A 27,563-nucleotide genomic window follows, 5' to 3' on the forward strand; every position below is an offset into this window, starting at 1 on the left:
AACAGTGCACAACAAAGAACATTACAATGGCCATTACAATGTCTGGAATATTTTCATAGGCTATATTTAGCATTAAGCTACAGTACCACGGTTGAGACAAACTGTCACCTACTGTGAAGAGATTTTTTTTTATCTTGTTAGTTCATTTCCTCTCAAAGCTCTGTAGCTACTTGGCAGCCTCAGCAGAAAGTGTCAGCCAGTGAAAAGTAGACTTCAACATTTGGAGACAAGCACCCGTCTGGAGCTCATGCTTCTCACCAACACCACTGACCTCAATGCTAAGTCAAGCATGTATTCAGAATTTATTTTACATTTATTTCTGATTGATTGTGTCTGACTGATTGTGCGAAAACACAAGTGTTTTCATTTATTACATTGACAAATAGGTTCATACAGAATCATTAAAATCTTTCAAAACAGATATACTATGAGCTCAGAGTATCAGTCTGTGGTATATGCTTCTGTTGAAACCAACAGTAAGCATAATATCAACTTGATCTCATTTTAAAATCATAACATTTTCATACTTTTAACTAATGGCTATAAATGAACTGTGTTTGATTTGATTTACATTGTTTAAAAGGTCATGGGATTGTAGTTCATTCATTCATAAAAGATGTTAAGCACACTGTCTTTTGTTCCCTGATTTTCATTTTTTCTTCAAATTACAGTTTATAATGTTGTCATTTATCTTAGAGATGGTAGGTTTAGTTAATGGCTTGGAACTACATTTAATTGTATTAACTGTGTTAGATTTAGGAAGTAGATTTAACTGTATTGTACTTTTCTTTGTCCTTTTAAACTGTAGACTCATAATGCATTTTCTCAAGACTTGAGGTTCTTATCTTGGTGTTGCACCTACTTTGAAAGCAATGCTTAAGTACTGTAGTTGAGAACAGTATTTCATCTTCATTTACAGCTCTTAAACATGTTGTAAATATGCCAATGGCTGTTTTTCCTTTGGACACGGATAAAATTCTGGGGTGTTGCTGTGATTCCTTTGCTCTTTGCAATGTGGACCAATAACAATCTCATCTAAAATGACATCAATAAGAATTGTTTCTTTGTTTCTATACAGATAAATGATAGCACATCAGCCCTCACACTCAGGTTCAGGGCATGAACACAATCCACTAATTTCTCTCATTTTAATAATGGATATGAGTGAAGAAAAACTTTCTGCCACTGAAGTTACTGTCATCATTTAGCCTGCATACTGTAAGCGATATGCAAACATCCTCATTGAATGTGACCGATTTACAGGTAGAGCTGGAATATCATCTTAAATCAGCCAGGAACAATGACTTTTTCTCGTGTCCTTGTGCCTTTCACAGAGCTTTACTGTATCTGTGTGAATAATTGCTCCAGGCCGATACACTGTTTTATTGATAGTAAGTAATTGGTCCACGTCTCTCTCACGGAATTCAGTCTATTTACCCTGCACTTTGCTGCTTCTGACATTTCTAGGACACTACTAAGTTAATCGTTTACCCAATAATGAAAATTCGGTCACCTCATGCCACTTTAAACTTGTCTGACCTTCTTTGTTTCTGTGTGTTTTTCTTATTTTAACTATTTATTTTAGGATGTCAGAGCAGATGTTTAAAGAAATGTACATTAGAGCCGTTCAGAATTGTCAGCTCAAGATGTGACATGTGTCCATGACGTTGATTTCCCTGGCACAAAGCATTATTTTTCAAATCTATGTTCGTCTTATATGTTTTTCTTGATTGGATTGGTAGTTTACTCCTTTTACTTAGTATAAAATAATAAATAATGAACTAATCAGTGAATAAAATTCTGGAGCTTGACCCGGAGGATTTTTTGTGAAACTGTGCTTATACACACACTGTGAATGCATTATGTGTAATCAGAGAGTATATTGAATAATTGTTGTTTATCTTAAAAGAAAACTATAGCATGAGTTATATTGGAGACTATTAATAGCAATGTACATTCCATCTCTTGGCAAATATTAATTTGAGTCATACTGGGTTTGGCTCATATCACTCTGTTTAGTAATGTGTTTTAATCTACCATCTTTACTGGTGCCAGTGATTTGGGTGTGAAAAACAGACAAAATCCCTTGTGTTTAAGGCAGGGATACTGGTTAGAAGGCCAAACCTTCTGTACCGACAGTGACTCAGCTGATACAGTTTAAAAGAAGAAAGTAAAATTAGATCACACATTCATCCCAAAATTTACCAGTAACTGCGCTATGGATTAACAGTGAATCTCAGTGAATATTTATGTTGCTAATGTGTAACAAAACACATTTAGCCTGCTGGAAAGTGGGTCATTTGTGATTTACATGAATACAAAGGCTAAATATTAACACTGGACTAACATTTTGTTAATTGTTAATTGACATCAAACATGTCAGCTAATGCCTACTGTAAATAAAATTGGATTAATACAAGACGGGTGAATAATTTATTTGTTTTTACACTTACTGTATTGGTAATCTACCATTATGTTTTAATGCTTTATGATTACAGCTATATTTCAAACATAATGTTTATTGTTGTTTTTGGATGCAAGCCATGCAAGTGCACATGGAAATTTAGTTCCAGATATGTGAGAAAATAATAGTTGTGTGCAGATTTGTATATCATAATTGCTATTAATAGCTGATGATAGATGATGACTATTTTCGGCATGATAAACAAGCAAAGGCTCAGCCCATGTGAGGAAAGTTTTATAACAAAGCAAACAAAATTTCAACAACAACATTTTCCAGCCTACTCTTCTTTTTTTATATACATAGTCCTCCTTTTCCTATATCCATTTCAGTAGCCTAAAAATTAATTATTTTTTACTTTTTTTTTTGTTTGTTTTGTTTTTTTTTTTTTTTGTTGTTGTTTTTTTTATAATGACATTTTAAACAAAGAATGAAATCAACATATTACATGCCAGGGAGGTGAAATAAAGGTTCCAGGGAAATTCTCATGAAGAGTGACGCTATGTGCTCCTGTCGCTTTAAACGACAAGAACATCCTTCTGTCTCACACCGTTTAGTAGGTGACGCGCGCGTTCACGCGCTGCGTTGTGATGGACGTGTGGAAGCGCAGATTCATTTCTTCTGACTTTGGACTTAGAGAAGGATTCTTTTTGCCGAGAAGCCGAGCGAGACTACTTTTCTCATTTACAGAGGGAATTGAGTTGCAATACAGCACCTTTGAACACGACCAAAGGAATTCAAAGAATATTTCTTATTGCTCAAGAACATGTTACACTCTGAACGGTAGGATGGTAAGTATTTAATATATTAGTGAAATTATGTTGTGTGTCTGTGTATAACGTTACCACTAAACCTATATATATATATATATATATATATATATATATATATATATATATATATATATATATATATATATATATATATTCGGAGTAGAAGTAGGGACACGTCTATAGCTATTTAATGCGATGCGGGTTTTCACTTGGACTAAGTGACAAATTATGATAATCTCTGCACTATGCACCTGCCTTTCAGATGCAAAAGAATATTTAGGTTGTCCATATGCTTGGCGTGACGAGTTTTTTATTAGTCTTATTTTGTCTGTGCTGTGTTATTTAGTAGTGTGAACTATTAATAATCTCAGAAGAATTTACAGTGCTTGACGTTTTGATTAAATGTTCTCGACCGCAATTATTTAAAAAAAGAAATCTCAGCTAAAGGAAACTTTTTAATATGCAAGTATATCTGAAATTGTTAGGCTATACCTCCAATCAAATATGTTCATATAATAACAATAAAGATAGCTAGCTAGTCGCTTTTTTTGTTGGGCACGCGAAGCCTTTTAACTGGTCTTACATGTACTTAATTACATTTGTTATTAACATGATGTTTATGTTTTATAGCTTTGTGTATATGAACCGTTTGGCGCTGCGAATTAAAGTCGACCGAACTCATTTTTTCAAAGAGCTTGAAATCAGTTACCAGAGTGCAAACGAAACTAAAGCACGTGTCGTGGGATAGTCTTAAGAAAACCCAACGTGTCTCAGCAAGCAACAGACGACTTCTCTCAACTGTCTGCCCGGTTCTGTCATTAGCCAAAATATATCAAATGTATTTTAATAGGCCTACGAGTGTAATATATCAAAGAAACGAGTCACTCACTTCAAACAAATGGCTGTGTGGGAGCCTCAAATATATACAATTTCTCATATTTTCACCATGTTAATATTTACTGCATCTCAGACTGCACAGCACAGTGGTTTTTGATGAACCTGAAAAGTTGACAAAGAGAGACTTGTGTTATTAAAGTAAAATATGCTATTAAAACGTCAATATAAAAAATGACCCATACAACAAAATTTCATAATCTGAAATCTTTTAAATGACTAGTAAAATGCATTATTGTTGATATTTGTGTTAGAGAGAGAGAGAGAGATAGAGGAATGTAACAGGGTAAAAATTGATCTAAATTCTAATGTGATAGGAAGTCACTAAATAAAAAATAAATAAACAAACAAATAAATAAAAATGTATCAGATGACCTTCTTCCTCTTTATTTTAATACATTTTACTGGCATTCTGGGCTCATGCATGACAGTTGTTCCTATTCTGGGCTGTTTCTCAGATGCTGCCATCTGTTTTCCCATATGAATATATTATATATAAACCAAAGTTTTATTTTTGAATTTAAATATCATTTATGTGCTTAACATTTTTACATAAATTTTATAAAATGTACAAAATGTTAATTTAAAATATGTATTTATTATTACATAAAATTGAACTGAAGTTGGAATGTGCGAGTTAAAATGAATTGTAATGTAATGTAGCACTTTAAGCACTTTAACACACTGCACTAATTGCAATACTGAGGTGGGAAATTATGATTTCTGATAAATCTGAAATAGCCCAGCTTTATTTTCTTATGTGTAAGGCACTTCTTAGATTATATTATTTTTTATTATGCTTCATATTAATATATTCTCCTGGCGCTGTTTGTGTGCATATATGAACCCATTTGTATGAGTTGAGTGTTAGAAGGGGGGCGACCTTGGCATTGCAGCAGGGGCAGAAAAATACACAGTGCTAATGTTTTTCAACACTTCATAATAATAATTATAATTAATAGGACTGTGTGTGTTCATGTGAACACTTTCCACTCTAAAGTAAAAGCAGCAAATAAAATCCCATCCTTCAGTCCCATCCTTTATGCTCAAACGGTCAAGAGTTTAATCTCGTAAATTATCATTGATTGTTCAGAATCAACTGCAGAATTTACAGAATCTTCTGCTTGTCATGGCAGTTTACGGAAAGACAGAAAGACAGACTTATCCTGACAACAACAACTACAACATCCCCACAGCTGTGGGTCTCAGGAGTGTCTTGCATTTGCCTTTACCAGAAATAGAACTAACTATGAGACTGTCTATTTTCAGACGATGTGTTAATGATTGTTGTCAGACAGGGGATGATCGGTGTGGTGGGTTTAATGTTGGGTGAACTTTGCAGTATTTTATGGTTCTCTGAACATCCACTGTATACTCAGTTTGGAGAAACGGATCAGAAAGTAATTCAACATGATTTTCTCATTTAAATCGAGAGGCTTGAAAATAAAGGTGTTGTTTTTATAATTAAAAGTGACGCTTTTTGTAAGATGGAGATTTCTGTGCTACAAACGCAAAAGGCAGATTCAGAGTAAAAGTGTGCATATTAAAACAATATAGATTTTTTTTTATTAATTTTCTCGGTGTCAGTGTTTTGCCTTGGTAATAAATCTACTATTTACTCATTTTAGGAGCACAAATCAAATTGTGGTGTAAAACAATAGGCACATAATATCTTGGATAGAGGACTTATCTACATGTATATGTACAGTATGTATTCTTTTTAATATTTGTAGCAGTTTGTAACTATTTAACATTTTGAGAAATCAGTGATGACTTCATAATAATTTTTATGATTTCGCTCATATGTTTTTATGCATTCTTCTTACACCCCTCTGAAGGTTAGGTTTAAGAATGTACCCTAATTCTTAGTTATTATCTCAAATTTTACAAATGTAAAATATTTATGTTTTCTCTTGAGATTAGTTTGGTATGTTCAAGGCACAGTATGATTATTTTGCACAATTTTGCACAATCAAATTCAATTGTTCAATATAGAACAATTTTACCCCTCAACATGATAAAGTTCTGGCTTTCTAAAAAACTCCAAATGCTTTTGTGGAACTTATTGTCAGTTCCAGCTTTAAAAATAACTGATTTGATTTTGAATATTTCTGAATCGCTCTCCAAACAAAGGCTGGACTGCATATTAGCTCAAAGAGGATGCATTACAGTCCTGTAGATATAAATAAACTGAAACGGCTAATGGAATATCCACTTTTTTACTTTTAGACCCTTGAATTTTGTGACTGGTTTTGGGAAGCAATTTTTGATGTTCATAGATCACTCTGAAGGATGTAATATAGGAATGTTAAACAAGCTGCTTTGAACAAAGAGTGTGGCATTAAATTTAGTACAAGCTCCTGTGCTTCAGTTTTTAATAGATCTCCAAACATGCCCATTCTGCATTCCAGTTCTCTGAGCAGAGAACAACACTCACCCATCAAACACAATACAGACCTTTGATGATTTATATGAATTATATTTGGCTTGTCAAACTATCAAAGCAACATCTAAATCAAACTAGCCAGGAGTGTAAACCAATGGCTATCTATTCTCTGCTGGATGAGCCACAGTTCTAGCAAAAATGCTTTTAGCAAACTGCTGTGAATTTAGCTGTATTCTGTTTGTTCACATTCGCATTGTGTAGAAAATGACAAGAATATGATGCTTCATCACACTTTGTTGATAGTGCAAGTCTAATGTAACCCTTAAAAACCCTTAAAGCCCATCCAAGATAAGTACATATTTAGATAAATTTAGCATTACATCACTTGCTCATAAATGGATCCTCTACAGTGAATGGGTGCTGTCAGAATGAGAGTCCTTAATGAAAACATCACAATAATCCAGAAAGAGTTGGGACTGCTATTTTGGCAAATAGTGACGGTTAAAACACTTATGATGGATTTTTTTTCTTATAAACATGCATATTTTTGCTTCACAAAATATTAAACATGTTTATATGTGTGGATTATTGTGATGTTATAATCAGCTGTTTGGACACTAATTCTGATGGCCCCCATTCACTGAAGGGTCCACTGGTGGTGAGTATATTTTCAGCAAATTTAAATTTTTTTCTCCTTTAAAAAGTGCATAGATGTCAGCCACATGTGGGCAGTGTGCTGACATATGGCGCAGTTGTGCTCCGGGTGTCCCGAGACCGTACTCTGCCTCCATGGACCTTTTCCGTTCCCACTTCCCATCTCTCTCTCCCACTCACTCACTTCCTGTCATATCTCTACTGTCCTGTCAAGGAAAAATGCCAAAAATGGCAAAAAAAAATTAAATTTGCATAGATAGATGCCACAGTAGACTGTAGGATAAGTTATTCACTTACATGGATAATGGTGTCTGGTGCATTTGAGGTCAGACTGCAGGCAGCCTGCGAGTTATAAACAAGAATATAGCAGTAGCTGATCTGATTCACTAATGTTGTTGCTGCTTTTAAGGTTTAGTTGGTGTTGGTATCAGACAAAGAAACTGTTAGTATGTGAAGGTCTTTAAGTGCAGGACTGCCGGAAACATATTACTCTGAAAAAAAAAGAGAAAACAAACAAACAAAAAAAGCTCTCAGAGTTTCTCTCAGAGCAGGATTCTCCTCCATTGCCAAATTCTATTTGGGTTAATTTCAAGTAATGTGAAAAATCTATATGTACTGATGCTTTCCTTAACTTGCATTGATTGTTTGCTGAAATGCATGAGAATTCAGTTAAAGAAACATGTTTTTTTTTTGTTCTTATAAATAATGGTTACATTAATTATAGTTTAGCATAATTAGGCAAAGTATGGTCATTATTGCTGCTTATTTTTACTTGATTTGAAATACATGTCAGTTTTATGTTGGAATTTCTCTCCAAAAGTCATTATTTTACAGACTTTAGTCATAAACTGTTCAAAAGTTTGCATCAGAAAGATTTTTTAAGAAGAAATTCATACTTTTATTTAGCATTGTTCCAAAAGGTTTTTATTTCAAATAAATAAACCTCTTTTAACCTGTTAAATGTCACCCCGTCCCGTATACGGGACGCCTACGTTGACTATACTATATTACGATTAAATTTAATATAATCTTGACAAACTATATATCGTTGGAAAGGTCTAAGACTCCCAAATATATATTATACCAATATTTTTTGTTAAAAATTATGTAGGAAAAGTAATAGATTAATTTATGACAAGAGTGCACCCTCAGAAATCTACAATACAAAAGGAGCTTTGACCTTTGTTTAAAAATAAGACTTCCTCGTTGCCTTTTTCTCTATCACATTTTAGAAATCATCAGAAGTTATATATCACTTGAAAACATGAAATCTCAAAATTCATCCTTCAAAACCCATTTTAAAATCAGACATTGCATTACCATGTAAATGGCACATCAAAATCATGTTACAAAATGTTTTCAGACATGAAATATAAAAATGTAGGTGTGTATCATGCACATTCAAGTCTATCTTCAAAAACATGAGTGACAGTTATCAGGTTAAACCTTCTTTTCAGCTAAAAATCCTGAAAAATATTGCTGTTTCTTCAGAAATATTAAGCAGCATTTTATATTTAAATAATAAATGTGTCTTGAGCAGCAAATCAGCATGCTGAATGATTCCTAAAGGATCAATTCTGACAAATAACCAAACTTTTGAATGATAATGTAAGTGCAGTGGGATGACAGGTTGGTTACCTGATGGGAGCAGTCATGAGATATCATCATCGAGCCTTTGACTGAGAAACTTTACTCCAGCTTCCTCCAGGAGGATTGTGCCACCAGCTGATTTATCTGATCAAAATCATGACAGATTTCCAGCAGCTTTTGTGATGCTGTGCCTGAGCAGTGTTGTTCTGTTAAAGCTGTTGATTGTCTTATGGAAACTGACATAACTGTAATAAAACATATTTTCCAGCTTAACTGGCAGGCGAGTGCTCTCCACTTGCCTTTAAGAGTTGTATTGTCTAATGCCTCTTTTCTTAACCTTAAATGGTTACTTGTGAAATGTCAATTGGTGTGCCATAAGGGTTGGCAACCTGATGTGAGTCATTTGACATGTGTCCAGGGTTTTGTGTAATTATATTTTGGCATGGGCACAAATAGAGATCCTTGGTTAAATATGCTTGATGAATTAATCAAAGAAACCTTTAAAGTTGATCCAATATAAACATTGCAGAATTGGTTTCTGGCCTTCAGGACTTGTTGTGTAACTCTGTCCCACTTAGAAATTATTTGTTTAAAAATGTGCACTATCATGGTACCATGATAACACAATTGTTGCATAAATAATGACTAATGACATCTGCTTGAGATATTTTAATGAGGTGCTGTCTCAAACATCTGGTCTCTGAGGCATAGAAAACTGGGGGAAACAATGCTAAATGCAATTAAAATTAAATTAAATTATTAAGTAAAATGGCCAGTATAAAAGGGAGGAGATTACAATTCCCTTAATTTTTGTTGCTGATATTACTGTATATTGGCATAAATTCATCTATCACTTGGCCCTCAACTTCATAAAAAAAAATAAAAAATAGAGAAAAGAAATAAACTTGGTTAATCATGGAAACAAACAAGTAATGCAAAAGAGCATGGAACTATTGAAATTTTAAAGACATTCAGATACAAAAATTGTCAATTGTTCTATAAGTATCCAAACATTTCTCAACGTATCTCAATGAAATGTTTTTCCCTTTTTATTTATTTATTGAAATTACAGGCAAAGTTTAAGAGGAAGCAAACTGTGTTTATATTCTCCTAACAGTATGATTAGAGTGATTTACACGGGTGACCTCTTCCTGAAGTCCTCAGTCTAGGTTGTGTTTGAATACCTCAGAGCTTTCCAGCCTGTTTAACACAAATCAAACTAAATTATTCATCACCAATCTGATCATACATGATTTAGCAGGACACTCCTTTATTTACACATCTTCTGGGTTAAGCATACTGTTTCCTCTTTTTGAGAATGCTTGAAGAGATTTGAGTCAACTGTTTCTCAGAAAGGAGTTCAAATGACCTTCCTTCTTGAACCATTATCGATTGAGCTGAGATTTAGCATGCAGAGTCTGTATTTTGTCAATTTTGAAAAAAGCAACGTTTATTTTTAGAGAAACTACAAATCTTTGATGTCTTTTCCTCATCCATAATTCATGTTCTAATCCAATGTATTTTTGTGAATTTCAAGTGAATTTTCTCGGTGTATTTAACTCTGTGTATTTTTCTGTTTTGCACAATGTTAGATTTGAGTAATTTTAGGGTCGCTATAGCCTAATAATAATTGATAATATAAAAAAATGTTTGGATTTTTAATGTCTGAAATTCTAAACTATTTAAAAATTATATACTAACTCTAAAAACTTATAATGCTAAAATGTAAATAATAATAATAATAATAATGAATTAATTAATGAAATTTATAAAAATACAGCATTCAAAATGACATGCAGTGTTGTTAAATAATAATGTTAAATATTACATTGAAGTTACAAACTTTTACTTAATGAAAACTGAGCAGTATTTTGATTGAAGTTGATGCAGGTGTGGATCAGATGGAGTTCTTTCATGTGTAATGTTTTATTGCAGAAGATAAGATAAGATAAGATTAATAAGGCCACATAAATTATAGAGAGCTAGAGACTGGAGGTTCAAGAGCTTAAAGCCATCTGGCTTTGAATTCTTTTCGAGCGGTCAGATGTGTGTTTCCCTTAGTATCCTCTGCTGTGATTCAATCCTCAAGGGTGCAGCTGGTGCCATGGAGGTCTGAAAGAATGGTCTGCCCTGGTTCTGGTTGGCCGTGGGCCCAGCTTTAAGATGTATGGCCCCTGGTACCTGTCTCAGTGATGAAGAGCACTCCCACCATCTTCCTCCTCACTCTATCTGTCTTGTGCAGAGCTGAGGTATTTATCAATGTATACATTTTGCAGCAAAAATTTTTAACTCACTGCTAATGCATTTCTATATGTTTATTTTAAAAAGTAGTAGCCCAAAAATACAGAAAGTGTGTGTGTGTGTGTGTGTATGGGGTCGTGTTTTTGTGACATATCACTCTATATAATGACATGGTTATGGCACAGGTATCATAACGAGAGGGTGACTTATGAGGACATAACCCATGTCCCCATTTTTTAAAATGCTTATAAATCATACAGAATGAGTTTTTTTTATTTTAGAAAGTAATAATGCACAATGTTTCCTTTGAGGGTTAGGGTTAGGTGTAGGGTTGGTGTAGGGCCATAGAATATACAGTTTGTACAGTATAAAAACCATTACGTCTATGGGATGTCCCCACCTTTCACAAAAACAGACGTGTGTGTGTGTGTGTTTTCACATAAAGATCTTATATGATCTGCAGTTCTTTCAATACTTGCGTGTTTCAGTCTCATTTTGTAATTGCTTGCACTCTTAAAAATAAAGAGTTTGCAGTGATGTTGTAAAACAATTCAGAATTTCGGTGAGGGTGATGAGTTTTGGACAGTAAGACCAGAAACATGTATCAAAGAAGTAAACAAGGCCAATTTTGATTTCATTTTGAGAAAGATGTAACCTGGTGTTATGTGTGTCTTTCAGAGTGTGAGTGGGAAGACGGTGAAGGACACAGTGCAGGAATGGAACAGGTATCGGAACGAGTGCATCATGAAGATAAGCTCACAGCCCACCACCTCGGGTAGGCTTTAGCTCATCACATCTGTGTGTGTGTGTGTGTGTGTGTGTGCGTGTTCAACACTGGAAAAGAGAAGTAAACAAACAAAGAGGAACATTTTACTAATCACTCTAAAGGTTTATCATGAATATTTGTCAAATATAGTGTTAAAAAGGATAAGGTTACACTTCTAACATGGAAATCCACAATTAGATATAAAATTTCATACATAATGTAAGCTCTGCTTCATATTCACATTGTCTGTTCTCTCCATTAGGTTTGTTTTGCAAAAGCATGTTTGATATGTACGCTTGTTGGACAGATGGAGTTCCCAACACAACTGTGAAAGTGCCGTGCCCCTGGTATCTGCCTTGGTATGATCAAGGTATGGCTGCCAATAATAGTGCCTGTTGGCACAGTAATATAGAAATATGCTTTATAAATGTCATACAGTTCCCCATATTATTTTTTAAGGAGCATCTTAAATGGATAGTCTACCTAAAATGAACGTTTTGTTATAGTTTACTCATCCTCATGTCGTTCAAGTCATGGATGACTTCTGTGGAGCAAAAAAGAATGAAGAAGAAGAATATTGGTGGACTTCCATTGCATAGACAAAGAACACAATGGAAGTCATGAGGATGAATAAATGATCAAAGAATTTTTAAACCTTGGTTTATCTTAAAATCATCTTTGTATCTGTTTATTTCAAATCTAATTTTGGGATTTTCTGTATGAACCACGTAAACCCTGTTGGTATGATCCTAGGGTTCTGTAGTTGTGTGTCAGGACATTTTTATGCAGTTTCTAAGCTGTTCTGGCTTATTTTTGGGGCATTTTATCTTCTGCCAGGTGAAAACTATACCCCCTCAGAAAAAAGGGACAAAATGGGGTGGTACAAAAGCTGAAAGGAACATCTTTGTACCTTATTTAACCTAAATGGTACATATTAGTACCTTAAAGTTGCATATTTGTACCTAAAGGATATTAGTATTTTTGTATTAGCATTAGAACCAATACTAAATACTTTTAGTATTAGTATTTTGAAAGGTGTCATGGCAATTTTCCATATCAATAAAGGTATAAGACAAAAGTCTTTTGAATATTTATTTTCTTCCAAGAAAGGTTCAACAGTCTTCCAAGTTGACTGCAGAGTGAGACCAAGAAGAAACTCAATATAGATACCTTCTTCAAATGCAGATGCTTTGATCTCATCCAATCATAATGCATGTTCAACATATATGTCTATTTAAGGTGTTCTTCTATGTCCTCCAGATGAGTTAATTTAGTTGTCTTACATACATACAGAAATAGATTTCCTTTTATCTCTTAGCTCATCAAAAACTCTAGCACAATGAAGCAAACTGAAGTACTCGGAGACAGTCTGAAGAATACTCTTTAGTACACTGAAGCAAATAATACTACTACTACTAATAATATTTCAGATACAAAAAAAATTTCCTCCACAAAAAGGGTACTGCCTCAGTGACAGTTTTGTAACCTTTTTTTTTCAGAAAGTGTTGGACTCTTTTAGAGCATATTAACCATGAATGTGTGATAATGGTGTTTTTGCTAGCACATGAGATAAGCTGTTGGTTATAATTTACATGACAATATTCGGGCAGCACTGAATTTATAAAAAGGTTCATAGTGGACATTCAATTATTAGACGTGTTTGAATGCAGTAACTCAAAGATCTGTTGTCTGTTACTGTCCTCTGCAGTGCGTAACGGGTTTGTGTCACGGGAATGTGGTCCAGATGGCCAGTGGCTCACCGTCAATGACAGCAGCACATGGAGAGACCACTCACAATGCAGTGCAGATGACAGCAAGCAGAGAGAACAGGTAAAGACTGTCAGGGTTGGGGTGAACGGAATGTATAAAAGACTATAAAAAGTGCATTTGCACTTATGGAACAGCTGTGATACAACCTTTCCTTGGTTACTGCTATACACAAAGCAGTTTTAAAACTACATTAATATACAGGGCCATCCTTAGTGGGGTGCAACTGTTTTATATTAATATTTTAAAATGTAATTCATCCCTGCTATGGCAATTTGTTCCTGTCAGTACCACATGATCCCTTCTTCTGCTGAAGAAATATTTTTTGTTATTATCAATGTTAAAAACAGCTTTTCTGCTCTATGTATTTTTGTGTGTATATATATATATATATATATATATATATATATATACCGTAGATTCTATATTAGATTCTTTAATGTATAGAATGTTGAAAAGAACAGCATTAGAAATCTTTGTAACATTAGTCACGTTAATTATGCAATTATTCATGTTATGTTAGATCAATAAAATTTGTTGTTTGGCTTTGTTGAATTCAAGTTGCAGTTCAGTAAATTCCACTTCCTGTTGTTCAAGTTCTAATTAAAATTGCAGTTTAAATTCCTGTCCTACCAGATTATTAAATTTCAAGTTATAATTCAATTTCAATTTCAAATTCCAGTCAATTGCCATTTTCTTCAAATCTGATTTCTTCAGCACCCTGTCAGGCATTAGTTCATGCCATTGTTGGGATGGCATTTTTACTTGGTCCTGTTAACACTCAAAATACTAAAAGGAATTCTTCTGCGCAGTTCATTACCCCATACTATGCTATTTTCTAATATTATACAAAAATATTGGAACATTTTACAATCAGACCCAGATCTTTTAAACACCTTTGTGTCATTTTTTACAGCAAGGAGTCTAAAGAATTATCTAGTTGAGGCTTATGTATGTATAAGACCTTCCAAGCTTCCATCTTTTGTAAATCCTCTGGGAAACTTTGTGTTTGGGATGTTGTTGTTCTTGATGTCTGAAGAAGGCCTTGACTATTACCAAAGCATCACGTTTTTTAACCAATAAAGTTGGAATTCTTTAAGAATGCGTGTTGCACCTTTTCCTGTTTACTGAAGGAGACAAAGAAATAAAGTAACGATTTAGATTGTGATGTATACATGATTTATGTAAAATATGAAACCGACTGTATGAATTTTATGCAGTTCTGTTATTTCATGAACCAAAGCATTTGGGAAGCAGCCACACTTGTGTCATTTGCGGAGCTCTGAACTCATTTCTTATTGGCCCAGCAGACTTTATCTCCCGCTGGCAGAGTTATTTTCCCGAGTTATAGGCTATTACTCGCTAGTGTGATCCATGAATATAAAGCTATCATTACTCTTTGCCTGAGGCTTTCAATGGCTGTCAGTATGGCAGTGTTAGAAAAATGTCTGAAAGTCTCCAAGAATGAATTGGTGTTCTGGTGTTTTCTTTGCCTTCATGTCCCACACAAGATGTCTGAGATGGTTCTTCTTTCAGTTGCATTCAGATGACTTATGGCTGTAAAGTGACTATTTTCTCTCGCTGTCTTCACAGGAGAATCAGATGACTATCTTGGCCTATTTCAGGGTGATGTACACAGTTGGTTACTCTCTATCCCTGGCCAGCCTGTCTTTAGCCCTGGTTATACTTCTCATATTCAGGTGAGTGACCGTTTTTCCTAATAACGATGAGTAGAAAATGACATGCAGAAGAAAAATTTAAACAGCACTCACAGTACAGTAGAACTAAATGAGTTGGCCCAAAATCATATTATATCATATTATACCTAGCCTAATGCATTTATTGAACCTGAAGGCTTGATGATCAGATTTTTTATATTTTATCTCCATCAACTGCACAGCCCTAAGTATTATGTAGCTTGTAGGAATGAATATGTGAATCGCCTGAGAGTCTATAGTCATTTTGTGCTTAACATTTCAACATGAGGTCATTAGCTTAGCTGTTGCTATCAGCAGGAGAAATGCAGTTTCAGCTGTTCATGAATAAAATGAATATTTCAATGAGGTCTTTGTAATATTATACAGGAAGCTCCGTTGCACACGTAATTACATCCACACCAATCTGTTTGCCTCTTTCATCCTGCGAGCTGTGTCCATCCTCACGAGAGACGCGCTCCTCATGAAAGACGCTTCTGAGTTCAGGGACAACAAAGATGTTTCCATTGTTCTGAGTGACCAGGTAAGCAGAAATACTGTACAGTGTCTCTACACACACTCACTTGAGTGTATTCTCACACTCTTGAAGTTATATTAAACTTCATGGAATGGTACAGTGAAGCCGCATTAAATTCCCACAGGTGATGTCAGGCTGCCGTGTGGCTCAGGTCCTGATGCAGTATTGTGTTGGGGCAAACTACAGTTGGCTACTGGTAGAGGGTCTATATCTTCACAACCTGCTGGTGCTGATGGTCTTCTCAGAGAACAGTTACTTTTGTGTATACCTCTTCATCGGCTGGGGTGTGTAATTTGCAGACTCTCTTTTTGTGGAACAACCGTCATGAAAATTATAGAGTAAAACTAAAATATTTAAAGATATTTACAAATATATAAAAAAATTACAATGTTTAAAGTATTTATTTACAGATAGTTGCATGCATATAATGAATAATTATCATAATTATTGCATTTTTTTTAAAAGAAATTAAAAAATAAATGTTAACGAAGATGCAGGTGTCTTGCTGTGCTGTTTTGTATTTCATCAAATTTGTATTTTATTATTTATTTATTTTTTAACAGGAACACCTGTGCTCTTTGTGGTGCCTTGGATAGTTGTCCGTTACCTGTATGAGAACACCAGGTAAGATGTGCCAAAATCTTGATGAAACAATTTTTTTTTTTATTTGGTTAAAGATTAAGAGCAGCTTTGGTTAAGCATTACAATTGTGCCTACACATTTCTCAAGGTGCTGGGAGATCAACGAAAATATGGCATATTGGTGGATCATCCGAACGCCAATCCTTTTGGCGATTTTAGTGAGTTTTTACCTCAATTTTTCTTAAATTTGAATTTGCTTTTTGATTGTATTGATAGTCACACATATAATTACAGATAGTTCTCCCACCTCCACTTGAAAGCAACCAATGGAACGTCAATATAGATCTGCCCAGAGTTTGTTCCAGTGGTTATTTTTGATTGGGAGATGGGAGAATTCCAATTTGGGAGTCATTTGGAATGCAGCGTGTGAATTACTAGTTAAATATACTCTTTCTCATGTATTATACATGGATGACTCACTAGACTGGAGCATTCTTGAGGACTGTGTTGAAAAACTGTTTTACTGAACTCTGTTTGAACGGATCCATCACATGGATACATCACACTCAGTTGGAATAATTTATGCATTTTCCTTCATTGCACAGGATGAGAGGTCTTGTGTGTCTTTACACTGAACTTTTAATGTCTAACTATTCACAGTATATTTAAAAAGAATTATGACCATATTTTACAGGTGAACTTTTTCATATTTATAAGGATTATTCAGATCCTCATCTCCAAATTAAAAGCACATCAGATGAGGTATACAGATTATAAATTTAGGTAAGAATTTGAATTTTTTTCATTTTTGTTCCAACGAATGAATTTATATTATTTTCATCAGCATCTGTTAGTCTGTTTATTTTTCAAATTTACTTAATCTATTGGTGTTTCCTTGTGCCTGCAAAATGTCTGTTTCTTATTTCATCAGCGTTACATGAACTGGAATTGTGTCACATTAAGTGCCTTAGCAAGCTTTGATGTTTCAACCGTTTTAAAGGAAATATTTCATCCTCTTATTTAAATGTCAGCCTTGAGGGTAGCACGCATCTTAAGTAGCTTTTTTTCACTCACCAGAGACTATATTTCTAGCCTTCAAGCTTATATCCTGCTTATGCATAGCAGAATAAAAGGTGGATTAAAATCTAAAAGTACATTGGTAACAGTGATCGAGGCCAGTTAAATTCTTGACTTATCCACAGTGCCTCACTGTTGTCATTTAATCAAACTTTTAAAAACCGTGTAGATGCAGATTAGTTTTTTTCTTAGAATAAAATAATATGAAAAAAGAGCTGTGAATTTCACCTGACAATAAACTTGGATTTAAAGAAATCTGATCATTTTTTTTTAATAATCTAATTTAATCTTAATAATCTAATTTTTTTAATATTCCTGGTCCCTCAGGTTAGCCAAGTCCACGCTGACCCTCATTCCCCTGTTAGGGATTCATGAGGTGGTGTTTGCTGTGATGACAGACGAACAGACTGAGGGCGTGCTTCGCAATGTCAACCTGTTCTTCGAACTCTTCTTCAATTCTTTTCAGGTACAACTAAAGGAATTAAGAGAGACAGACCATGTCACAAATACAGTGTACTTACTTGTATTGTTTACATGCACATTTTAAATGCAGTAAATGTGCTTACAATTAACTCATTTTGACGCATTAGTTCCTGTTACCCCACAGGGTTTTCTGGTGGCCATTTTATACTGCTTTGTCAATAAAGAGGTAAGAGGAATCTATTGTATATATATATATATATATATATATATATATATATAATTTATTTATTTAAATAACTAATTACAATATATATATATATATATATATATAGTAATTAGTTATTTAAATATAAATTATTATAAATCACACACACTTATATATTTATACATAAAAAATGTTCTTTCTTTTTTAATTATAAATTATTACTTTTATTCAGCAATCATTTTAAATTGATAAAAAGTGATAGTAAAGACTTTTATTGTTAAAAAAGATTTATATTTTAAATACATGCTGGCAGATGAAAACACATTAAAAAACTATTTTTTTCTAATAAATTATATTTTAAATTAGAAAACCATTATTTTAAATTGCAATGATATTTCACTATAATACGTTTTTTTATGTATTTTTGATCAAATAAATGCAGCCTTGATTAGTATAAGAAACTTAAAATAACTGATCTTACTGATACTAAACTTTTGAGCTGCAGTTCACACACACACAATATATTATTATAGTTTTTGTTAATATTATGAATAAGATTAGTCATATTTCCTATTTTCATTTACATTTTAGTAAAACATTTTTAAAGTTTTAGTATTTTTTTATTTTTGTCATTTTTTATTTTATTATTTTTGTCTCTGTATAGATTTTACTAAGTTTTATTTTTTATTTTTAGTTATTTTTGTATTTTAAAAAAATATTGAAAATGTAAAATGTTTTAATTTTATTACAGTTATAATTTTTTTAAGTATTAGATGTGTTTTTATGATTTCAGTTTTTTTAGTTTAATTATATATATATATATATATATATATATATATAAAACCATGATATTTGCACTTTTTGCATATTTGCATATTTGTCTTTGATTCCAGGTACAGTCAGAAATCAAAAAGAAATGGCAGCGATGGAAACTGGGAATAAGCATTTTGGAGGACCAACGTAATACAGGTAGCAATGTACAGCAGGGAGGTGCAGGTCCTCGGTGTCACCACAACATAACCTGCTCTCCAGACTGCCCTCTGGACAGTGACAGCCAACTGTCCTCGGACCCAACACCCACAGCCTCCCTACCGGCTATTCAACATCACTACCATCCCAGAGCAAAGAAAGGCAAGGCATTCTGCTACATCTCTGCCCGAAAGCAGGTTCTGAACGGGTTGGATGTGCCAGCATTACCCCAGTGTGCCGGAGAGGGAACAGTGATGTTTTCTGAGAGCTACTGTTGAACCATGTGACCTGTGCTGCCTATTGATCGGACCAACAAAGCTGGATATCTTCAAGTGTCTTCGAATGATATCTCATTGTTTTTAAACTATAAAAAGCATATTACTGCATCAAGTTACATAGTGCCTGACAACTCATTTTATTTGCGTTTTTCTTGTTTGGTATTTACCACTATACCTCATTTTGGACACTTGATTAATTCTGTCATATGCCAACATTGTGGATCAACTCAACGACTGTCTACTGTCAATTATAATTTTGATTGCATGAGGATTGTCTGTTCAAAGTCCACAGGTAAGACACACAAACATCACCTATCACCAAATAGCCATTAGTATGTTAACTCCCCAAAGCATTTGCAATTGAACCCTTAAACCACATCTCCACTACCAATCAAGGTTCAAAATTTGTTAGAAATTAATTCTTTTATTCAGCAAGAATGCATTAAATTGTTTGAAAGTGAGAGTAAAAACTTTTACATTGTTACAAACGATTTCTATTTCAATTAAATGACGCTCTTTGGAACATTCTGTTCATCAAAGAATCCCGAAAAGGCATGTATCACAGTTTCTACAAAAATATTATGCAGAAGAACAGTTTTCAGCATTCATAAGAAATAGTGGCACCAAATCAGTATATTAGAATGATTTCAGATGTATCATGTGTAACCGAATGGCGAATGGCTGCTGATAATTCTCTTTGCCATCACAGGAATAAATAACATTTTAAAATATAGTCAAACATACAGTTAAAAAAAGAGTTATTTTAAATATGATAATCTTTTACAAATTTATTCTTTTTACTGTATTGAATAGAAAATGCAGACTTGGTGAGACTTTGAAAACATTTTCGAATGGTAGTATTTCTTAACTCCAGATGCCACTTAGTTTGATATTGTCATTTAATGCAAAGACTTATATTTTGTGCAGTTTAAAAGGACAAACACTTTTTGAGGAGACTGTATGCACATACAGAATAAGAACCAATAATGGACTTTGTTTTTTTCCATACAACAACAAATCAGTACCAGAACTAGACATTATGTCACGTCCTCACCCTTATTTGATATGGAGCTGTTAAATGTCTAATATGAAGGTTTTATATAGCTCTTATGTAACCCGCTCAACCAGGCGATCTCTTGAACAGCAGGAAATCGAATTCCTTTTTTATGCTTCTGCATTCCACTCGTTGGCCTAATCCCCTTTCATGCTGTGCCATAACAGAACCCAACTGTGACCTGTATGTCTACAATAGAGTTTAAAGAGGATTATTAGGTATTTTAGTTAATAGGCAATGGTCACAACACTATTTAATATGGAAACTCTTTATGAAGGTTTAAATCATAGTATGACCTCTATTTTGAACCACTCTCATGGACTGAGATCAATTTATACACTGTATCCCTTCTTTTTTGTTACTTCACCTGGACATTCTTTTTCTGTCAATGTGGCTGGCAGAGTACATTTATAATCTCTATTGTACCTGGGCTTTAACAGTGATTTAGACAATGTATAATGCTGTATCTAAATTGTATCCATCAAGTGGAGGTGTTTGTTCTGTTGCCTTCAAATTGAGGTTATTCCACAGTGTTTTAGGGTTGGGTAGGGTTGCATTAGTCTCCAGAATAATTCTTGTATCACATTTTTAGTGCTTAATGGTATAAACCTGGTAGGTGGTGAGACTGTGGACATGCATGAATCTGTCAAAAATATTGGTAGGATGGCATTTTTGTGATGTGGTAAGATTGTCTATTTCTAAAGAGCCACTGTTGTTAAGCATACATAGTTATTTACCACACATCTCTCACTCTCATCTTTTGCCCAGTAATCATCTACATATTACAGATTAAGTTACCATTCAAACAGAACAGTTTTTATGTTTAAAATGCAAGATATAAGGCAGTGAAATTATAAAAATTTGATGTTATTTTAAAATGTAAAGTTATTTTACTGTGCATCTCTAAACCATGTGTGCTTTTTTCTCATTTTGTGTTTTTAATCTAATACACCTTCTGTATGAATGGCACCTAAGTGTGAAAAAATGAAAGCACTGTGCTGACTTAAATGTTGTTAAAAGTCCCAGTAATATTATTTGACATTCAGAATAGTAGTTCATGTCCTTCAAAACATTCCACAGACTTGATAAGCTTCCGCGTTAGGACACCTGATATTGGTATCAGATCCATGTGCACTGCTAAAAAGTGGGTTAACCGGCTAGACTCGAGGACAGGCAAATATATGCTAAATATCAATGTTGTATTATTAAAAAAAAAAGTGCAATAAAATCATTTTAGACATATTTATTTTCATTAAAGCGTCAAACCGCGATGAGAATATGTTGGAAATTTTCTTTGGTAATTTTGTGGGCATGTCCCTCTATTTCCTGGGAATGGCATAGCACTCGTATGTGCGGGGTATGCGACCAAAACTGCAATCTGTAGGTGTTGTATCGAGCTCCTCTGGTGGCACTGTGGCTTTGAAGGTGAAATGCTGAAGGAGGAAAGTGAAGAAGATGAAGAGTTCTATGCGAGCCAGAGCTTCACCAAGACACGCACGCTTGCCTGATGAGAACAGAAAGAAGTCCGCTTAAAAATCTTTTGAAGAAACTTTTCTCCATGTATCAGCCATTTAATTGTCAATAATTTTCCCTTTAAATTAATCAACGATTTAACATGGTTATTTTGTTCCGAGTATAATTAAAAATGCGAGAAACATAATTCCATGATTCAAAACAAGCCTCCCTGTTTTTATCTTTATGGTCTGATTTTAGATTTTAAACTCACCCATGCCAAACACAACAAATGCATCATTTTTCTGAAACCGGCCGCCTGCATCCAGGAAGTTCTCTGGATCAAAGCAAGTTGGGTTCTTCCACAGTTTTGGGTCTATTAGCACAGAGGATAGCAGAGGGAAAACCATGACCCCCTAGAAAATAACTTTATGTTAGAAATAGACAAAATATAAATAATAATTAATAGTTAAATAATGTAAATACATGAGAAGAATACCTTAGGAATGATATAACCATTGTATTCAGTGTCGCACATCATCTTGTGTGGGATAGCGATGGGGGCAAGATCCATATACCGCTGAATCTCGTGGATTACAGCATCTGTATACGGCAGGTTCAGTCTGTCCTCTACTGAGAGCCAACGATCCTGTCCTACAACCTCATCAATTTCCCGCTGAACACGCTCTGTACAGAACAAGTGAAAGTAAAAAAAAAACACTTGGGATTCTGCTTAATGCTTGGAAGACATCTGTCTGATCTCACCTTGAACGTCTGGGTGCTTCATCATCAGAAGCAAAGCGTATCTGATGGTGGATGAAGTGGTTTCTGTGCCGGCGCTAAACATGTTCCACACTATAGAAACCAAGTTGCCAAAATTATATTCTGTGTCAGGATTGTCTTTCTCCTGCAAAAGAGAATGAATATGAATATGAAAAATGAAACTTGTAAATGAAGGAAGTTATCTGGAATTGTTTTCAACCAACATCATGTGATAGTTTCACCACCAGAGGGTGTGATTAAATGCAATGAGGACCATGAATTTATAAGAACCGTTTTAAATCCCATTTATTTGAATTATTTACCTCTTTCATTTTTAACACAAAGGCCTCAATGAAGTCCTGTGGGCACGAGGGATCCAAAGTATTCATCCGAGCCTGCGCTTCACACTTGCAATACTCTCTGGCCTCTTCTAGGTCTTTGAACAGCTGATGGTGTTTACCAGGAAAGAGACTGACTAACCTAGGGAATACATTATAGATCTGAGAAGAAAATGAAGAAACATCATTAATACTTTTATTTAGCAAGGTTGCATTAAACTGATAAAGTGTGATAGTAAAGACATTTATAATGTTACAAAAAGATTTACATTTCAAATAAACACTGTTCTTTTGTCTTTACTATCACATTTTATTCAAATGAATTAAATTAATTGTATAAAATATATAATAATAGACTTAAATATATTATAATATATATTATTATATTGCAGTAATACAAATATGACTGTGTTTGCTGTATTTTTATCAAATAAATGCAGCCTTTCTACACATGCAGTAAGTACTTTTGAATGGTAATGTATAAAAAAATAATAAAAAAAAATAATTATATATATATATATATATATATATATATATATATATATATATATATATATATATATATATATATATATATATATATATAATTTTTTTTTTTTTTTTTTTTAATCTTCACAATACCTGTCCAAGAGGGCTACTGAGAACAGTAAAGTAAGTATTCACAGTTCGAAGGAGAGACTTAAACTGTGGATCCTCGAGTTCAAACCTATGCCCAAAGACGATGCTGCAGATCACATTGTTTACCGCATTAAACAGCATGTCCGCAGGGCTGAATGCAGAGCCTTGGAGGAGAAAAGAACGGCAAAGAGCTCAAGTTTCTCAAATTTAGAGTGTTGTAAAAACTCACACCATGTTCTGGAACATGAGACGGGGCTTAGGACAGGATTTATTCAAATTAATCATTCACTTAGTTGAATGTGCTGTGCAGTATATTAAATCTACACACGGCACATTTACTTTGTGAACCTATTGTACAAGTTGCAAGAACTTATTCAATACTTTTTTTTTCTAAACAATGCAACCACTGTATGTTTGATTTTGGTGTTTTACTGATACATCTTGCATCAGATCATTTAGTGGTTTAAGTCTGCAGTTTGTTTCATCTTATAATCTAAAAAGAAAGATCATATAAAAGTTATTTTACCTTCAGATTTTTTAAACATTTCCACCAGATTCTCAGCCTCCTCCCTGACTCGTTCCTCGATGCTCCTGCGGCCCATTCCGAAGTTCTTCAGTGTCATGAGAGTAAACCTGCGCATCTCCTTCCATCGGTGTCCACTGGTGGACAGAACACCTGCACACAGAGACAACACTCTTCAGATAAAAAGCTGTTCAAATACACTGTGTAAATCATAAGGGATCATGCAACCTCACCATATCCATAAGTGGACTTCATCAACAGAGGATAGATGGCCCTGCCGCTGAATTCTTCACCAAGACCAATCATAGTATCCTTTAGGGCTTGATATCCAGAAATGATCACCACAGGAGTGTTTGCCAACCAGATGGTGACAACAGAGCCATACCTATTACTCAGCTAATATGAGAAAAGTTTTATGGGTTTGATATGGGACATTTCCATTTACACTATGTGAATTATTAAAATAAAATCTAAATACTTTTTCAATTATCTCAGAAATTTGTGACTAACAACCTTAAATATAGTTAACTATCATTCTGCTTTGAATTAGTCTTGTGGAAAAAGTAAAGTAAAAACAAATCGTCTTTGAAAAACATCAGTGGGCCTACTGGAAACTTCTGTCTTAGAGATAACTGCTCTCATAAACTTCCCTAAAGAGTTCAGAAATCCCAGAATGGTAACCCTCGCCTAGGAACGCATGTCTCAGAGACCCATAATAGAACAGATCCAATCTAAACCCAGTGAAAATGCACTGACTAATTTAAATTCTTCAAATGCTATAGTACAATCATTAAAAAAAAACATGTTGCACGAAGAAGCTTTAACCTCAAAGGATGGTTATTATGGCGTTATTTTACTGACAAATATTGAGAGCGCAGTATTGTAGCGCAAGAGCACATTAATAAAATGCGAAAGCGCAAATCTCTACTCGGATTTTCTTTGTTCTGGCACAAAACCGGACGTGCCAGATGCACCATTCCCTAAGGCCTACTTAAGATTTGGAGACCAAAAATAACTTTTAATTAATTATGAAATAATTGATTCATAGGTAATATGAAATTTTCATATTTGCCATAACATTACTACATTATATTCTATGGGTTTAAAAAAAAAAGACAAAAAAACAAAACAAAACATATATATATATATATATATATATATATATATATATATATATATATATATATATATATATATTAAAACTCCCAATAAATGTCCAGCGATGCTATTAGAGTATTTAATGTAATATCTTGCATCATTTACTTCTATTTTACATTTGTTGTTGATTTGAGTTGTTACTGTAGTGTATTTTCGTCTGCCTTGGATCTGAGGAATCACACAGTCTCGAGGTTTTGTTTCCAGAAGATAGACTTTATTTCAGAGATAAACGAAGCCGAGATGTTCTCTGCGAGAAGATCTCCCGAATGCTCGGTGGCATCTCACTATATACAGTTTAAATGGCGTTCCAAATAGTCATACTTTTCCTTATGCTTACAATTTTGATACCTCCCTAAAAGGGGCCCCCTACTTGTTTTTGAATAGAGAAAGGCCCTTTCTGTATGTCTGACCAGATGTTTCTCATCTAGTCTGTACAATCTGGCCACGTAGGCATATTCCTTTCTATACTTAACGTATGGGATTATAATGGAATAATAACTAGCAACAAAAATGGCTAGATTCACATTGATTATACTTGATTAATTAAAATCTTATTAATCTTCCACATTACTTATTGCCAGCATACCAATTTATAATTTGTTGCAATGATTTTAAATTTGGTTGAGCCATCTATCTCACATTATGACATAACATTGATGTTTAATATAAAGTCTTTATGGCCATGGGCTATAATATGTTTGTTTGTTTTTTTTTAGATAAATTGCTCAGAGACCAACCAGTTGGCCATTTCTATTTCATTAACATAGCTAAATATTATTCAACTGGAAAGAAATTAAGGATCCATCTTTGATCGATAGTCAAAAGAATTCCAGGTTCAGTTCACTCAGCCAATAATATTTCACGTAGTCATTTCATCGGTCAGTTGTGGAGGTCTGGGGTGCGTTTCCCAAAAGCATAGTTGCTAACTAAGTTAGCAACTTTGTTGGTTGCAATACAATTTCACATTGCCAACCAAGTTGCTAACAGATTAGCAACTACGCTTTTGGGAAACGCACCCCTGATTGGTTAAAGCTTTATTTACAGTACCTTTTCAAGCAGTGTTAACAAAGTAACCTTTTCACAGAGAGATGCATGTGCAAAGAAAATATCAAAATACAAACAAAAAAAGAGATAAGAGTAGAACAAAGTAGATACAATAACCAGTTTATGTTAAAATGAAAATAAAACAATAAAAAAATCAAGGAAAGGCCCTGCACAAATCTGTTTTGAGACTACTTTTTAGAAGTGCATACCTTTGACAACGTTTAATTCATTTGCGAAGTTAATTAATAGGAGCACAGCCAGATTTGTGAGTGCACAGGGACGCAGTTTGAGCGACACGTTTTAAGTGCTTTTACCCCCGGTTTTGTGTGAGAGCAAAAAAAAAAAAATAAATAATAATAATCCGCGCGCGAGCGGAGAGATTCGCGCTCGCGCACTGTATTAATGTGCTTTCGCGATACAATAATGCGCTCTCGACATTTGCCATTAAAATTACGCAATAGGCTATTAATTAAATTGAAGTTTACCTGCACGAGCAATAATCGCCAAAACTCAGATTTATAGCTGAATTATAATATTGAATAGGCCTACTAACCAACCTCTAGGTAATATTTGTACGCTTCCTTGATATTAAATTGAAATAAATTTCCCAGCAGTGGATTAGGCGCAGGTCCTGGAGGCAGCCGCTCAAAACTGCTTTGCTTTCCTCGAATCTTCCACAGCAATATAAGAGCCAAAACAACCATGACAACAGACACTAAATTCGTCTTCAGTGGTAACAATATATCCATCTTCAAATTCAGTAGACAGTTCTTCAGCACTGTAAAGTAAAATTATAGAGGTCTTGTAGTAAACCAGAGTGCAGTCTGGACGATGGGGCGGGGCGACACGTTGGGGGCTCCGCCCACCTCAACGGTTATTGGTTCATGATTAAGATGTGCTTGTTGATTGTGAAATGTGTGACGCTTTTACAGCTTATTGGTGTAGAGAATTATGAGAGCAGGCATAGACAGTAAAAGAAAAAGCCCCGGGACCAAAATCCTGTGCAAACATCTGAGTAAAAGCCTAGAAGATCACCACGTCGTCCTCTTGTGTGCTGCTTTCCGAAAAAAACTCTTGAGTGACCACATCCCTAAACCACCTGCATACCAGAGAAGGTGTCAAGTAGTCACCCATTGACAAAATAACTTCACTGAGGATTTCAGAAAGGATTTCCAGGGGAAGCTGTTGAAACAAAAACATACATGCTTATTGATACTTGTATATATAAGTAATTAAACACTATATAAACACTGTTGTAACAACTGCATACTCTGAATAAGAAGAAAATAGATTAATAATATTTTATAATACTGCTAA

At 34.2% G+C, this 27,563-nt stretch overlaps 2 protein-coding genes across 3 annotated transcripts; one reads left to right on the plus strand and one right to left on the minus strand.

The window, feature by feature from the left end:
* Positions 1-2,937: 2,937 nt before the first annotated feature.
* Positions 2,938-21,091, plus strand: LOC113058548 (gastric inhibitory polypeptide receptor-like). Its single transcript, XM_026226543.1, has 14 exons — positions 2,938-3,252; positions 10,848-11,007; positions 11,678-11,774; positions 12,028-12,135; positions 13,474-13,595; positions 15,126-15,232; positions 15,617-15,770; positions 15,889-16,048; positions 16,328-16,388; positions 16,494-16,563; positions 17,040-17,128; positions 17,750-17,888; positions 18,030-18,071; positions 18,944-21,091. Exons 2-14 carry the CDS (start codon positions 10,951-10,953, stop codon positions 19,295-19,297), a joined length of 1,560 nt encoding a protein of 519 aa, XP_026082328.1. The 5' UTR covers positions 2,938-3,252; positions 10,848-10,950; the 3' UTR covers positions 19,298-21,091.
* Positions 21,092-21,579: 488 nt separating this feature from the next.
* LOC113058549 (cytochrome P450 2M1-like) lies at positions 21,580-27,239 on the minus strand. Of its 2 annotated transcripts, none has more exons than XM_026226545.1 (9): positions 26,804-27,233; positions 24,278-24,440; positions 24,048-24,197; positions 23,525-23,685; positions 22,889-23,065; positions 22,569-22,710; positions 22,303-22,490; positions 22,078-22,219; positions 21,580-21,855 (listed from the first exon to the last, which is right to left on the minus strand). In XM_026226545.1, exons 1-9 carry the CDS (start codon positions 26,993-26,995, stop codon positions 21,671-21,673), a joined length of 1,500 nt encoding a protein of 499 aa, XP_026082330.1. In that variant the 5' UTR covers positions 26,996-27,233; the 3' UTR covers positions 21,580-21,670. The 2 variants fall into 2 exon arrangements, with proteins under 2 accessions (XP_026082330.1, XP_026082331.1); XM_026226546.1 differs by having other exon boundaries at positions 21,671-21,855; positions 22,078-22,179; positions 26,804-27,239.
* Positions 27,240-27,563: the final 324 nt, after the last annotated feature.

Source organism: Carassius auratus, chromosome 40 (assembly GCF_003368295.1).
Source record: "Carassius auratus strain Wakin chromosome 40, ASM336829v1, whole genome shotgun sequence".
Classification (NCBI taxonomy): Eukaryota; Metazoa; Chordata; class Actinopteri; order Cypriniformes; family Cyprinidae; genus Carassius; species Carassius auratus.